The sequence below is a fragment of the Excalfactoria chinensis genome, chromosome 3 (genome assembly GCF_039878825.1).
Source record: "Excalfactoria chinensis isolate bCotChi1 chromosome 3, bCotChi1.hap2, whole genome shotgun sequence".
Classification (NCBI taxonomy): domain Eukaryota; kingdom Metazoa; phylum Chordata; class Aves; order Galliformes; family Phasianidae; genus Excalfactoria; species Excalfactoria chinensis.
Genome location: NC_092827.1, coordinates 27424404 through 27440901, shown reverse-complemented (window position 1 = coordinate 27440901; position 16498 = coordinate 27424404). Strand labels below are relative to the sequence as shown.

General features: G+C 40.1%; 1 protein-coding gene across 50 annotated transcripts in view; it reads right to left on the bottom strand.

Moving 5' to 3' along the window:
* Positions 1–5678: 5678 nt before the first annotated feature.
* RIMS1 (regulating synaptic membrane exocytosis 1) overlaps positions 5679–16498 on the bottom strand; it is a 294338-nt gene continuing 283518 nt past the window's right edge. For all 50 annotated transcript variants that reach the window (XM_072330750.1, XM_072330773.1, XM_072330751.1 and 47 more), the window contains 5 exons: positions 15347–15488; positions 12537–12649; positions 10152–10253; positions 8360–8499; positions 5679–8006 (listed from right to left, as the gene is read on the bottom strand). In XM_072330750.1, the coding sequence (XP_072186851.1) occupies positions 7788–8006; positions 8360–8499; positions 10152–10253; positions 12537–12649; positions 15347–15488 (716 nt within the window). In that variant the 3' untranslated portion in view covers positions 5679–7787. The remainder of the gene's footprint in view (positions 8007–8359; positions 8500–10151; positions 10254–12536; positions 12650–15346; positions 15489–16498) is intronic.

The following is a 16498-nucleotide window of genomic DNA, read 5'->3' as shown; positions in this document are numbered from 1 at the left end:
CTGCAAGGCTTTCAGGAGTTGGCACAAAGTTACTCAGCTACCATACTTCTTTTTGAAGCTCTCAGTTGAAAAGACAGGGCTTGAGCAGCTATATCATGTCTCGGTTTTCTTCTTCTTTTTTTCTACACCCCCCCTCCATGACTGTTCTTAGTTCCTCTAAGTGAACAGAGGCACCGTTTTCTTCCTTCCCTTCTCTCTCACTGTGCTCCTAAAAAACTTCCTCCCATCCTCTTTGGAGATCTCCAGATCTGACTCATTGGTAACCCATCACAGAGCACCTGACTGCTTTTAGCCAGGGATTCACAAAGGCTGATGCAACATCCCTCTTCCACAACACAGCTCTTTGAGCTTAAAATTCAATACACCCTATACATCCCCTTGAAATTAAGTTCACACTTACTGAAAGCACCAGATCATCTCCAAAGAGAAAAGTTTGGACAAGCTTTATATACAAAAGCTCCCACTACAGAAGGTTGATTTTTGTTCAAAAGCACCATAACATCAGTCACCCACAGCCATCCAGCCTATCTAACCTGTAGGGTAAGAGGGACATTGGGAAACTTGTTTCAACTTCAGACTCTTCTGTATCTGATTCAGTGACAGCTGCACTCTCAGTTATTCACAACCTAAACAGGGTCTTCCACATGTTATGCAAATTGTTTTGAAGCCCTGCCTTTTTACTGCAATTGTCATTGTTTTCTTTTGTGCTGTCTGTTCATTCCTGTGCATTCAAGGTGTTGCTGGCTTAGTCTGATACTGTCACTCTGGGAGAAAGACTGCAGTTCCTAAAACTGGAGGCTGATGCTCTTGGGACCCTCAGCATCTAGGACAGTCTTACTGAACTCTGTATGATTATGCAAACACACTCTAACTGGGATGATTCCACCTTCTAGAAAGTGAAGGAAAGAAAGGTTATCAGGAGTAATCTGACTGAATGGCAGAGCTCAGTGGGTTGGGATCAGTGGTACTTAGACTGCTTGGAGGCCTGTAACTAGTGGAATCAGTGATGGGTCTGATCTTGTTCAACCTCTTCATCAGTGACCTGGATGAAAGGATGGATTTCACCCTCAGCAAGTTTGTTCATGATACAAAGCTGGGAGGAGTGACTGGCACACCAGAAGGCTGTGCTGCCACCCAGCAAGACCAGGACAGACTGGAGAGTTGGGTGGAGAGGAACCTTATGAGGTTCATCAAAGACAATTGAAGAGTCCTACACCTGGGGAGAAGTAACCACACACATCTCTACAGGTCCTAACATGTACTGATGCTGGAATCTGTGGAGAATGACTTGGGTATTGTGCGCAACAGGTTGGCCATGAGCCAATAGTGTGCCCTTGAGGCCAAGAAGACCAATGGTATCCTAGGGTGCATTAAAATGAGTGTGGCCAGCAGGTCAAGGGAGGTAATCCTTCCCCTCTACTCTGTCCTGGTGCAGTCACATTAGTCTAAACGTCTGCTGTGTCCAGTTCTGAGGTCCTCAGTCCAAGAAAAGTGGGGGACATGTAAAGAGAGTCCTATAGAGTGCCACAGAGATGATGAGGTGGCCTGGAATATCTCTCTTATGAGGAAAGGCTGAGTGACCTGGGACCATTCAGTCTTGAGAAGAGGGAACTGAGAGGGGATATCTTCAGTGCTTATAAATATCTAATGGGAAGGAGTCAAGTGGATGAGGATGGGGTCTTTTCAGTGGTGCACAGGAATAGGACAAGGGGCAATGGGCAGAAAGTGGAACACACAAAGTTTCATACCAACATGAGGAAGAACTTCTTTACTGTGAGCACTGGAACAGGCTGCCCAGAGATGTGGAGTCTCCTCTAGAGATATTCAAACTCTGCTTGGACACTTTCCCACCTGGACCTACTGTAGGGAACCTACTTTAGCAGGTAGGTAAAATAATCTCCACAGGTCACTTCCAACCCCTATGATTCTGTGATTCTACAAATGAGTGCTGTGACATATACATTATTCTGTGGAGATCTGTCACCAAACAGCCTAGGCAACTAAGACCAGACAACAGTAACTAAAGACAAAGTGGAGATACTGGAAATGCAGAGGTGAAAGTGATGCCTGGAGACTGTGATATTGGGGCATGAAGCATTGTCTGCAGAAGTGACTTTCTGAAAGAGGATTGCACAGATTGAAGAAGATAGCAGTATCCTTCCTAAGTGTGTAGCTCAGGAACTGTGCCTGGAGCTGAAATGTAACAAGGTTTAGCGTGGAAGATGTTGCTTCCTGATACTTCCCAGTGAACAAAAGGACAGGAAAATGTGACAGTTATATTGTCTCAGTATCTGAGCATCTCACAACTAGTTTTTCCAGTTTCTGTTTTTCCAGAAAAACAGTCAGAATGAATAATTCCTAGTTGTCGTAGGAACACTATGGTAATGAACTGCTGCTCATCACTCCTTTTTCAGGGTAATTTTCTCAGAGGCCACCCATGGGATTCTGTGAAAGCCTTTGCTGACTGACTGACTCTGAGCAGACCAGACAGCTGCTGAAACCTCTGAACAACTCAGCTCTTGAGGATTCATTTCTTGTACTAGATGAGACAGGTGAGTACAGATGTGCAATATTTGCCTTACCTGAATTGCTATATTGTAGTCTATTGATTCTGTCAACTTTTTACCCTTTCCCCCAGTTGCTGCTAGTGTCTAGCTTTAGACACTTTGACACAGTAAGACAGAACACCCAAGATTTTATGTTTTAATACACAATTACGTCTTCAAAGCATGCTAGCTTCTAGAAAGTACCCCACAAAGGGTCATTTCATTAGACACCTGGCTGTGTGTCTAATGACACACTGGATCACTGTCAGCAGCTATGGCCTTGAAGAGTGAGAGCAGCTTCTCTTCCTACCTCTGGCACCTCAGGTAGGACAAATTTGGATCACAAAATCGGTAGATTGATCTATATGACATGCCTGCAACATATACATATATATGTGTGCCCTGGTGGCGCAGTGGTAGAATTGCTGCTTGCAACACTGGAGGACCGGGGTTCAAATCCCTCCTGTGGAGCAAGGGGTAGAAGTGCCGCTTCGCTACACAGAAAGGCTCAAATCCCGGGAGTTGGACTCGATGATCTCTAAGGTCCCTTCCAACTCGCACGATACTGTGTGATACTGTGATACCTTTCAAAACCATGGCACTTAACAATTCACAGCATACAGAGCCATCCATACAGAACCTAAGAAAATACTTACACAATCTGAGCAACCTGATCTAGTAGATGTCCCTGTCCATGGCAGGGAGGTTGAACTAGATTAAATGGTGTTCCCAATCCAAACCATTCTATGATTTCATAAGAAAGGCACTTTTGTTTTCCTCCTAGAGAGATATGGAAGACCTGGAATTAAGGTATTAATCAAGAACCTTATTATACTGGATAGACTTTGGTGGCATTCTTAATCACATGAGAAAGCCACAGCACTCACCTCCCAGGCTGCGAAACCACATCCTTGTACAACAATCTGCTTTATTGCAAATTACTTTCTTCAGTGTTAGCAGAATTATATTGTAGTAATATATGGTGAATACCGGTAGCTTAAATAAAGAACAGTTTTGTTGTCTGGCATGACTTTCTTCATTTATGGCAAAAGAAGAGCATGAGGCACACAGTTCCTTGATGGAGTTAAGTGGGATATGGACAGTGGAGCTGCAGCTCCATAGGAGCAGAAAACAGACACAGAAGAGCAGCAGACTTCATATAGACAAGTCACTGGTTGTTGGTAGAATCCTAAAGGCACAGAACAACCACTTTTAAGATCCACTTGGAAATTTTCTTTGTTCCAGAAACACTGAATCAAAGCATTCTTATGATCATAGAATGGTTTGAGTTGGAATGGCACTAAAGGATCATCTAGCTCATCTAGATCACCTACCCCCTGCTATGGGTAGGGCCACCTTCCACTAGACAGGTTTCTCAAAGCCCCATCCAGCCTAGCCTTTGAACACCTCCAGGGCTGGGCATCCACAGCTTCTCTGGCAGCCTGTTCCAGTGGCCTCATCAACCTCTGAGTGAAGATTTTCTTCCTATTCTATTTTAAATCTCCTCTCTTTTAGTTTAAAACTGTTACCCCTTGTCCTGTCACTGCAGTCCCCGATAAACAACTCCTCCCCATCTCTCTGGTAGGTGCTCTATAACTAAGAGATGGCTGCTATAAAATCTCTCTGAAGCCTTCTCTGCTTCAGGCTGAACAATCTGAAATCTCTGTCCTAGGATGAAATCAGCTTCTGGGACTATCATTTGTTAGTGAAAATAGACAATGAAAATGCATATATCGTTATTCTGGAAATTACACAGGAAGGAGATGAAGAAGCTCAGGGTTGTCCTACCCACTCAGAACAGTTCTGATGGCTCTCTGTCTAATACAACAGTCAAGGCCAAAAGCTTTTTCTCCTTCCACAAAGAGGGACACTACATTTGCTTTTCAATACAAAATGTTGAGCATTTGATCATCACAAGGAAAATAATTGTGTGCTTATATGCCAAGGATTTTAAGTTTAGTATCTTTTCTCCTGCACATTACATATAATTTAGCAGTGCGTTCTCAAGAGAAAACCAGGAGGGAACTAAGAACTGACTTTTCTTCATATTATAGCAACCAGCAATGTGTTTTCAAAAGGCAACAGTCCCTGGAAAAGAAGATCAGCATGTAACTTATTTGACCTAGAATGCAGTCTACTGCTTCTGTCCTGAAGTGTGAGCACTGTTCATCAGAAACACCAAAAATGAAGTAGTTCAGTGTGTTGGGCTCTTTTAGATTTTCTGTGCTCTGGAGGGAATAAGAAATGCTCAGTTTTACTTATTACTAAGAATCAGCATGGGAAAGATATCCTTGTACTGGGTACAGAGACATGAGATTTATGAAAGGGGACTTTTTGCAATAGTACGACAAATTCTACACGTAAGCAGATCACCCCCACCCCACAGAAGCAGAGATATAACATGTCTTTTGTTCAGAGATTTACCATGTTTAATTATTCTTTTTTTTTTTTTCTTTTTTTTTTTTTTTTCAATAGCTTAACCATGTATTCAGTTAAATAAAGTAATAAACAAAAGTGTTCGAAGTGAGGCAATATTGTCTTTATGGTATTTTTTTAGATGTGATCAGGTATCTGTGGGACATGGAAAACTAAAATCAAACAACATACATAATCTTTAATTCTCTAATAAAATTTAGTGCCAAATTCTGCTCTCAGGTAAATTTCTATAAAGCAGGATCCATAGTGGCATTACAGTACAATGGCATATTTCTGGGTTTAGAAAGAGCAAAAGATAAGAAGTTGTTCTTGCCTCTTAGAGGCTCAGTGCACACTGAACCCCAAACTGACACACACCATCCTGCTGACCTGGTACGAGCAGGTGCAGCAACGCTCACTGCCAATAAACTGATTGGATTTCACCAGATTGTAATTTGGCTAAGTGACTTTAACTGGCCTGCTTCAGTAACTGAGAGCACAATTTGGCTCCTTTCACGGTGAGAAGGCAGCCAACCAAACACAACTTTCACCAGGCCTCAGATTCTGGCCCCAGATTTCAACATACACTATTACATCGATCAAACGAACCATAGAAATTACTTATCATTTTACTGTTCCTTACACATTTCACACAGTCCTGCAGCGAGCAGAATCACAGATGAACCTCAGAACATACAGAGAGCACAACTACTACACTGGACATGAAAAGGAAATTTTATTAAACATGTTTACATAATATGAGTTGGAAGTTCATTTAAAAGCACAGGGGAGTGTTAAGACAAGTGGTCAGAATAGAAAGTTACTATCGAATTATAACTAGTTGGTTTTTGGCCACTAAGACAGAACAGGATCTAGTAGTAGTGCACCAATGCTTGAGTTCTTCCTGCTCAGCAGGTCGAGCAGTACCAATCTGTGCCCTATGGAAAGATGGGCAGAGTAATTCCAACATGTTGAGTAATAATAAATAGTTCACTTGGTGCAGGCAGTATGTCTATGAATTAAAACCTAGTGTGTACACAGTTTCTACATGTGTTACAACCCCACAGTAGGAATCTACACCAAAATATTTATTAGAAGGAATTTGGTCCATACTACATCACGTTTTCCATAGGGTAAAAAATAAAGTCCATCTATAGACATTTAGCACCAGGCTCACAGAACTAGCCTGGCTAAAACCTGCAAAATGTCTATAAGAAAAATGGATGGCTTAGATTTCTTGGTTACTTCAGTATAGTAATTACGAGCAAACTGTACAAGTACATGCAACATACAAGCTGGCCTATGTGGAACTAACATACATTATTAAATAACCTTTTTCATCTCTTTTTACAAAACGTGCATGCAGCTTTGAACAGTTCCAAGTCATGCTGCTCTATTTGTGTGATCACAAAATCGAATGGCCTGTAAAAGGAGGGGAAACATATCAATGCACCTGCAGAATCTGCAGTTTTTAGCACATTTACAGGATATCACAAGGGATTTCAAGGCCAAGAAGAACTCAAATGAATAAAAAGCAAATTGAAATTTGACTTTTTTTCTCCAAAAAGTAAGATATCTTGCGTTAAAAAATCAAGCCTTGTGCTTGCATCAATCTCAAAGAAATGTAAACTAAAATTTGATAAAAACATTAGTAAGTGCAGAATATTTCAACTGGAATTTCCAGTGAAACACTGAACAACTCATACCATGCTCTATCCAGGGCAGACAAGGTGTGTCTGAGGCGACACACGTCAGAGAAGCCTGGGTACAGCTGAAAGTGTCATATGCTCAATTCATTCCTGGTCAATGTTTTGGGAAGTCAAATATACATTTATACACAGAAACGTAAGTATTCCCTCTCCGTTTCTAGGAGGAAAACTGCATTACCAGTAACATATTCTATGTCAAAATTAAGAATAAAGCTGCTTTATACCAGTCCCCAGCATTAGTTGCAGAATTCTTCAAAATTCTTCCATGCAAAACATCATAAACATAAAAGTTAGTATATATAATGCAAACATATCTGCTTTTTACAAAGAAAAAGTGGCACTGTGATGATTCATTACTTTTAAGAATATAACCTTGATTGGTCATTTGTTCTGGGTTCCCACATAGGACACTTTGAAGCACCAGAACCAAGAAACGATTTGAACGTGCTGGAATCACAACTGGCTGCTGAACACTTTAATGATGCTTACAGAGATATGCTTCAGCCCTTTTTTTTTTTCTTTTTTCTTTTTTTTTCTTTTTCTTTCTTTTTTTTTTTTTTTTTTTTTTTTTTTTTTTTTTTTTTTTTTTGTTTGGTTTAGAAAAAGAAAGGAAGGGTCTCTGTTAGCATTGTGAGGGATTCTACAAAACTAGCAGAATCACATGGCAAAAAACTAGTGGAAGTAACAAATACAGAAAAACTGCTGAAACACCAGGAAGTTAACAACACTGCTTGAGGGCTCTGTCAAAATGCGAAAAACACAACGTTGTTAACAGAGTGAGAGCTTCCAGTTTGACTCATATTTGACTTAATTTGAACCTAAAGATCCCTCTCTCTCTCTCTCTCTCTCTTTTTTTTTTTTTTTTTTTTTTAAACTTTTTGTTTGGCTTTGGACCTTTATAAGCATCAGTGATAGCTGATAACAGTTTGGCTGTATGTTGTATACTTTTGTTCCATCAGTGTAAGCCGTCTCTGGACAAACAACTCAGACATATTTTTGGGCAACTACTACAAGCAAAAACTGAAGTGATTGTCTCTCTCCAACAGCATTTTTAATCACGTGAATATCTGGTTCCAATCGTTATCCTGGGTGATGTTTTATCAGGCAGCACCTGCTTCTATGACCTAATGCAGGGAGGCCCAGTTGAACTTTCCAGAGACGACTGGGAAGCCCTGCGTGTCAAGGGAGTCAAGGTTGGATCCACTAGTGATGAAGGTGGGAACAATTTATACCAGCCTATTACCACACTGGACAGATCCAATTCCTCCAGAAGAATCTGGGCAACTCCCATGAAGCATTTGTGATCCATTCGGCCATAGTCTCCCCAAACTATTACCTGTAAGAACACAAGATACAGGTTCAGTCCGGTTCAAAGAGCCATGCTCACTCCTGCTGTATTTCACCATGTCTGTAGTAAGGAAAATGTTTTTCTTAAGGGTGAATGATTGCTCCCTCCTCTGGGAAAACTTAATGGCTGGACAGGAGCAAGAGTTAACAAAAGAGAAATGTTAAATACAGACCGACATTTCACAGGTCAGAAATCACAAGCCGCGAGGATATGTTTGCTGATATTTAGAAAATTAAATACTTAGTGAGTTGAAATGGGTTTGCGTATATTGCTGAAACTTAAGTAAACATACAAATGCTTTACCAAAAGATAGCATAAAATGGGACGTGGAAGGAACTGACCTGAAGGACTTTACCCTGTGGACTTTCATCAAAAACTAGTGTCTGTTGGTACAAAGGATCAAGGGTCTTCCGTGCAATTCTTGTCTTCTTCTTTGCTATACATGCTCCATTTTCCAATAAATATACTTTGACATATGGAGCTGCAAACAAAACATCATGAATTTTATGATTGGACTTAAAAACTTCTATGTCACACATCTGAGCTGGAGGAAAGATGCCATAAAAGGAAGATGAGTAGAAAGAACAAGACATGCTATTTTTGTTGTATAGTCTGAATACAATTACCCTTGTTAAATAAATGACACAGACCATAAGGAACCCATTTAACTTTTATAACCCTTAAATTTAACGATCCAAGATGTTACTAATAACAAGTCTGTTTTACTGTTTCATCTGTCATTCGAAAAACACTTTCCTTTGCCAGGAATCAACTGTCTCTGCTAGCTAAGCTGGAGCCACTATGTAAGGGTCAGAGATACATCACAACAGAAGACTTAAATATTTCACTGAAAGGAATATTTAAAGCTAAGTCATTCGGATAACACAGACACTAACTGATCTTTTGCCTTAGGCTCCCAAGGAGGTTGCAAAGTACCATTTTGCCAAAGTGTTACCTAAAACAAGTGTTCCTGTTGTTACAGTAAGCAATGCTTGTAGTAATGATTATATATCTCTCCTAATGAAGATTTCTATAAAATCTAGGACATCAAAAATGTTCTTAAAAAATGATATTTCACTCATACAGATTACTGACACAAGCACTAGCATAGAATCATAGAATCATAGGATTACCCAGATTGGAAAAGACCTTAAAGATCATCAAGTCCAACCGCGGCCTAACCATAGTACCTAACTCTAACAACCCTCTGCTAAATCTTATCCCTGAGCACCACATCCAAACGGCTCTTAAACACATCCAGGGATGGCAATTCAACCACCTCCCTGGGGAGCCTATTCCAGTACTTGACTACCCTTTCTGTAAAGAAGTGTTTTCTAACATCCAACCTGAACTTGCCCTGGCGCAACTTGAGGCCATTTCCCCTCATCCTGTCACTTGTCACTAGTGAGAAGAGACCTGCCCCACTCTCACTGTAAGCACCTTTCAGGTACTGGAAGAGGGCGATAAGGTCTCCCCTCAGCCTCCTTTTCCCCAGACTAAACAGCTCCAGCTTCCTTAGCCTCTCCTCATAGGGCTGATTCTCCAAGCCCTTCATGAGCCTCGTTGCCCTTCTCTGGACCTGCTCCAGTACCTCCATGACTTTCCTGTATTGACGTGCCCAAAACTGAACACAGTAATTGAGGCGAGGCCTCACCAGAGCCGAGTACAGGGGCAGGATGACTTCCTTAGTCCTGCTCACCACACCATTCCTGATACAAGCCAGGATGCCATTGTCCCTCTTGGCCACCTGGGCACACTGCTGGATCTTAACATGCAAGATTCTTTAAGCACTGTTGCATACTAAGCTGTTTCTTCAGAGCTCAGTCATCTGTTTTTCATCTCGTTTTGATGGGGAACAAACACAAAGGACTTTGTGTACATTCACAAAGCCTTTCCGTGAGATATGACTTGCTTAAAGCACACAGGAATATTTCTGCAAATGTTCATTCCAGAATGGGTTTTGAGTTGCTAAAAATAATTTCTTGAAAAGTGGCATGCAATTAGCAGATGCACGTGGTTGGAAGTTGACTGATAACAAGTTTTTATCCATGCATACATCCCTCACAAATAGTATGTATTTACATCTAACAAGGTGCTTAAAAATCCTCCAATCCCCAGTTTATTTTCCCTTACCTGGGGTTGATTTGGAGCCAGGTTTTTGTGTGAGGCCACGGGCTCTAATGACTTCTACTTCTAATTGGCCCTTTTTATCCACCATTCCAATCTGGATATCACCTGAGGGAGAAGAAAGAACATTTTAGAGAAGCAGAACAGCCTGGGAGATAAGGTATAAGAAGGAGAAAAAGAAAGATTAGTGTTCTACTGGTCTGTTCCATGAGTGTGCTTGTCACCTCTCCTGATCCCTTAGATTTATCCGTCCTTAACCTAGAACTAAACAGTTCTCTGCCCCATGGGGGCAAGTACATTTACAGCAATATTTCAGTATAAACACTATCTTTTTCATTTCACATCATGAATCATTTAGAGACTTTTCACACAGGGCTGCTTACCCAGCAGCACTTCCTTTGCAGTGGTCCCAAAGACCTACAGCCTAAAACCCAAATTCATGTTCAGATATTCCCTCAGCTGGACATTTCTGTCTCCAAGCTGAGGTGTAAGAGCTAGGAGTGCAATGGCTCCTTGTCTGATTAATAGGAAGAGGAACTGCTGATTGAGGTTCTCTTTGGACCCTCTGTACCTCAATTGCCTAAGGGGATCTTTGGTGTAAGGTAGATGCACCAACCAGCTGAGGCACACAGACACATTAGCTTCAGAGAATGATTCCCTATTCTCTAGAAACTCAAAAGAATTGTACTGCAAAGAGCTCTAACAAGTACAAACCTGTCAATTATTCTATTTTTATCAATATTGCATGCCTATTTTTGTTGTGGATGACATAATGCAGCTTGCTAAAACCTGCTTGTGCTAATAAAGAAAACTGCTGTTTTCTTGACTGAGTTCTGAAAAAGTACATTTCCTGCAGAAAAAGGAAATTCTTTGGTCCAAGACCAATAAAATGCATGGGAAGTTACTTTAACTATGGGCTGATGTTCAAAGTGTTGAATGTCTACAATTCCATCTATTATGGAATCAGCTGGGTCAAAATCTAGCAGGCCGCTTAGAATCAATGAGAATCAATACGACATGTGGAGCTTTGTGACTTAAGTGCAGACAAATGAACTGTCCATATATCCACATCTGGATGGGGATATATTTGAGATGTAAACTCTGAATAAAAATAATAAATAGAAAGACCTGAATTATAGAATTAGAGGGCTCTAGATTTGGAATTACAGCATTTTGAAATGAAGCGGGCATGAGATTTTCACAAGCTTGAAGACAGAAGCAGTGGTTATATCTTGCTACATAAGGTATGGTAGAGCAGCAGGGAAGGTTTTACCTGTCAGACTTTGCTTGAATAAATATGTTTTGCATTGCACTGAAAACAGGTTAAAGGAAAATTCCAAGAAGCAGTATGAAGACTACATCTCAGTACTGCACAACCAAATAAAAACACGGCACAGGCAGCCAGAAGGGGGAGCAACAATCCGAGTATCAGGGTGTGTGAAGGTTGTAAAAAGCGCAGCAAAATACTTTTGGGAGGGCTGAAACCTGAGTCTTTAGTAAACAAAACAGTTCAAAGACATGAAAATAAACATGTCACTCAATGAATGTGCAGAAAAATAGGAGATTAAGGTAAAGATGAAAGAAATTTAGACTCCTGCATTCATACCAGCAGAGCCACTTTGATTTAGAAAATATTCTCACTGATACTTCTGAGAGTGCTGTACGGAAGCACTAGGCTCTTACCACTTCCAGCATGGTTAATGGAGCATATAAAGGACTCCTGGCTTAGAATGCTAAACATGCCTAAGAATTGCCCAGGTGCAAACAAAAAGATATCAAACCTCTCCAAAGACACTTGTACAGTACTGTGCTGCTGCATAGCACTCATACCCTATTCATAGCCAAGATATATCTAACACTAATATAGGGTTATCCAGACAGGCTGAGAAAATTGCAGATAGTTTCAGGCAGCAAAGAATTTTGACATTAGAAACACCAGTGTTATCAGTAACTGAATGTGGGTAGAAATCTCAAATTCTGGGGTTACTTCAGGATGAACCAAGCTGGGACAAGTGCAGAGTTTGGCAAGAAACCATCCATCATATCCAGTGTGATCTACAGTGATCAAATACAAATACTGAACAGCTGAGATTTCACAGTGATTGGACAACTCACAATAACTTTCCAGTGGGAAGGAAAGTGCAAACTCTATCTTCAAACTGCAAATGAGATTAACAGGCACTTCACATATGCAGCAATATTGTTTCTCAACTCATTCTGGATGCAAGCATGCTGGAAATATCAGTAGAAATACCAGTGATCAAGTACAGGATTTTCATGTTTACAGTGAAGGAAGATACTTTGTAAAAGTCTTTTTGATACTGTAGTTTAGCAGTGAGTTTGATAGGTACTGTTTTATTATTCATCTAACATATAACATATTATTCTTACCCATGGCAGGGGTTGCTAGTGTTTGTCGGCCTACTAATTGTGCAGGTCCAAGCCCATCAAGGAAATCACTGAACTGACTGTCAGCGCCCAGCCGTACCCCAGGAAATATTAAGCTGAAAGAAAGTAAAATTGGATTAAATGTATGAACAGGACTAATTTCCATTGTCCTACAGTATTTCCCTGCAAAATACTTCTTACACAAGGCAAACAGCTCACAGTGTGCAACTACAAAATGTTCTGCAGTGTCATGAAATGCAGAGACCTGTTACTTTACATTTCTGAATGCCTGACTTAATTTTTAATACAATTTTATACTGATGCACATATCCAAATGTCATCTGCATCAATTAAGATAAACAGGGAAAACAATGCAAACATTAAATGTACTGATTGTTGCAGCTGAAGCCATAAGCTGGCAGACAGTACTAGTGGGGATGAGACCTAAACCTGATGTCCACCCTTTTTCAGGACTGAACTGCATTCACACAGAATATATGTACATTTACAAGCTGACTTTTCGTAATCCAGAATCCTCACTTTCTTTTGAACACATATACATACTCCAAACAATAATAAAACAAAGAAGTGAAAAAATTCAGAGGAATAACCAATAGTGGGGAAATTTAGCTTCAGCTTCCCCATCAGAGCAGGAACAGAAGAATGGAGTCTGAACTAAATCTGGATAGCATTTTAGCCAGTACACGATCCACCATTCATCAACTGATTCTCTCTCCAAGGAAATTTGCTGTTAGACTCAATAAAACAGTAAAAAAGTTTCCTAATTAAAGCATCTAGCGTGAAAAGCTTTGTTTTCCAGAGATCACATTTCTGTGATCTATTCAATTCACAGTAAAAATCATTGACAAAACCCAGTTAGTGGGGTACAAAAAATCCATTCCTCTTCTCAAAACTAACTGCTCTCACAATGTTTTCATAAAGATAGACTGCTTGTAACTAAAACTGGCCAGAAAATATCAGCACAGTGCTCTTCATTAGAAAACTCTGATTTACCAAAAGGTAAACTTTTCACAGAAGTTTAAAGAAATCTTATTTAAGGTTTCTTTAGGTGGAGGAGAAAAAGAATGTTAAAAGCCTCCATTTTAGCCATGATCCTCCCAGTAATGGCAGTAACCTAACTCCAAGATTCGGGTTCAAGCCTCGTGCTATGCCTGTCAAGCCACCCAGTCTGCTTCTTCCCCCAGTGGCACTACTCACCACTCTTGCAGCTGCTAGGAATAGTTTCTTGTTTGTTTGGGTTTTTTTTGACATTTTCCCCCAAAATGCCTGTTACCTTTTGCTGAAGAATTATTAGCACTGAAAATCTTCAGTGTTCTCATTTTTCAGACACTTCTAAGTACACAAATAACAACAAAGGGTATGAAGTACTCTATTCTCTTTAATAATAATGAACTGCGACTCATAAAACTCTAATTATGGCTCAAGCAGAAGATACCTGGGGTATCTACTGTAGGAATCTGTGATTTCAGCTGTGCTATTTATCTGATTGGTATTGCAAAATGCAGGATAAGGCATGATACTACCTATAAATTAACTACATAACTCTGCAATTAATGGCAGTATCATAATGCACACACACACAAGGAAGGCTTCCTTTAGAGCCTCTGTTAAACATCACTGTTATTCTCACTTCACTGGCCTTACTGTTACTTTTCTCCTGCCAGAGACTAGAATAGTGATGTTAGAGACCAGGGACCAGGTTAAAGCCAATTGCAAACTGAATCAGGGAACAAACCTTAGGCATCCTGATGATCAGGAATCAACCAGATCTTGTAATTCTATCAGTGCTGGGCTTCCATCTCTTCTGTACTGCTAACCAGAAAAACAGGCCAGTCTCCAGTACCTTATAGGAGAGATTCTTCATTGCTACAGTGAGTGGAGCCTTGCAGACTGGCAGTTCATTGCAGAGAAATGAAGGATAGGAGGATGGAATGCTGAAGGGCAAAGGTAGTTCCCTGTCATCTGATGATAGAGTAACTGTACCTTTACACTAATCCTTGCCACCATCATGGCTGACTGGCTCTTCATCCCTCTTAAAAACTGTCATCAGTTGTGCAAAAGTGTAAGCATTTAAAAAGATGAAGCCAACTGTCCATTTTTTATCTGGTCTGTGAAACAGAATTCCATACCTCCAGTTTTTACTTTTGCAGGGGAAAACTTGTAAGAATTCTCTGGTGATTACTGAGTCTCTGCACACAAGGTACCCATTGGTATCTATAGGGAGGCTACAGTATTTATGCACACTTTTATGTCAAACTGGCCTTTGTTATCCTTTCCTAGGGACTCAGTCATTCAGCAGTGAATGAAAACAGCTGCCCCATTTACCCACAGTTGTGTGCATGGTTTTAGCTGATGGCACAGTTGGAATCTGGTCTTACATTCTCAATAAAAGACTTGGACCAAGTCCAAACTAAACTGTCTTTGTATACAGTACTACTGAACACAGTTTCATATCACAGGGATTTACACACAACATCTGAAGTTTAATTCCAAGTTAATCCAAACACAACTCAAAGACAAGTTTTGTTTTGAATAATGCAGTCTGAATTCAGTCAGTCCTCTTTTAATGAACAAAATGTCTGACAGGATAGACAGGAAAATGTTAAACTCGAAGAAGTCCTCTTTCAGTTTCAATCTTCAATATATTACCATTATCAAATAGTTTAGTTTTGCTAATAATTTCTCAAGAGGAAGAATCCGCACGCATAGCCCAAGATGGGGCCTCTGTTCACATCCCAAGCTTTCTTTAAAAGACCAGAAGCTTTTCTTACTATACTTTTAATGCCACTTACTTGCCCTCAGAGCTGTAACTATTTATGCTGCCATCAGTGGATTCTCGACTTGGCTGTCGAACCATACGACTTCTCATCTCTGCAGCCATTCCTGTCTCTGTGCTTCTTTGTATCGTGCTCTTTAGCTTCTTATTGCCAGCCTCTGAAAGCAGAGAGAAAAATAAAGTGTTTGTTAGAATGACAGACTAGCACAAAGCCTTTCCTTGCAGTTTTCCCCAACAAAAGTAATCTGACATCTCTTCTTCAGCTGAAAACTGGTCACGGTTCCACTTTAAAAGGGCTGATACCCTCTATTCATGTGCTATTAATAATCTTTATACAACTAGAAAGCAGACAGGATGACTGTGATAGTGTATGCTAACCATACACTTGGTAAGGTGTACCTCATCACATTAGGTTAAGGGAACACAAATTTATGACTGTCTCAGGAAAAAAGAAGAAACAAAACTCTTCATGCATTCAGCAGAAAAAAATGTTAAGCACTAAAATACTTGGTATAAAAATATAATAATGTATTTTCACACAACAAAATGTCTTATTTTTCACCACAAAGTAATTAGTGAGTTTTATACAATATCTAAGCAGAATAATCTTTTAGGAATCCCTCTGGAAGACAATGAAGTCCATAGAACCTGAGTTTGCAAATGAATGCTATAAAGTGCATTTCATGAAACCATTTAACAGCTGGATCTGTTTGGAAAAGTTTCCATCACACTTTCTTTAAATCTAAATTTTAAATCCTCTGGGTTCCACTTGTAAGCTTCCAGGTCACCTTGGTGCAGGAAGAGCTTCCAGTCACTTCCAGGTACAGTTCTGAGCTCCGGATGCAACAGCTGATTTACAATGAATTCTACTCCAAATATTATGCTCCTGAAGGATGGCAACTGTTCTGAAAAATCTTTAACTGAAATAAGCAGTAGATATGACATGGTGACACGTGAACAAATGCAGAAACCCTCCTGCATTTTCCTCTTCATTTAAGTCATTTGTTCAATCACTGCCTGTGAAGTTTCTATTTTCTTTCCTCATTCTGCTCATGGGAACACCTGGAAAAAAAAACACAACAAAAGCTTCTTCCATCTTCACCTGCTAGAGAGACTGAAAACTTTTTCACTTTCCTATTTCACGCAGGCATTGCTGATGTATGGCTAT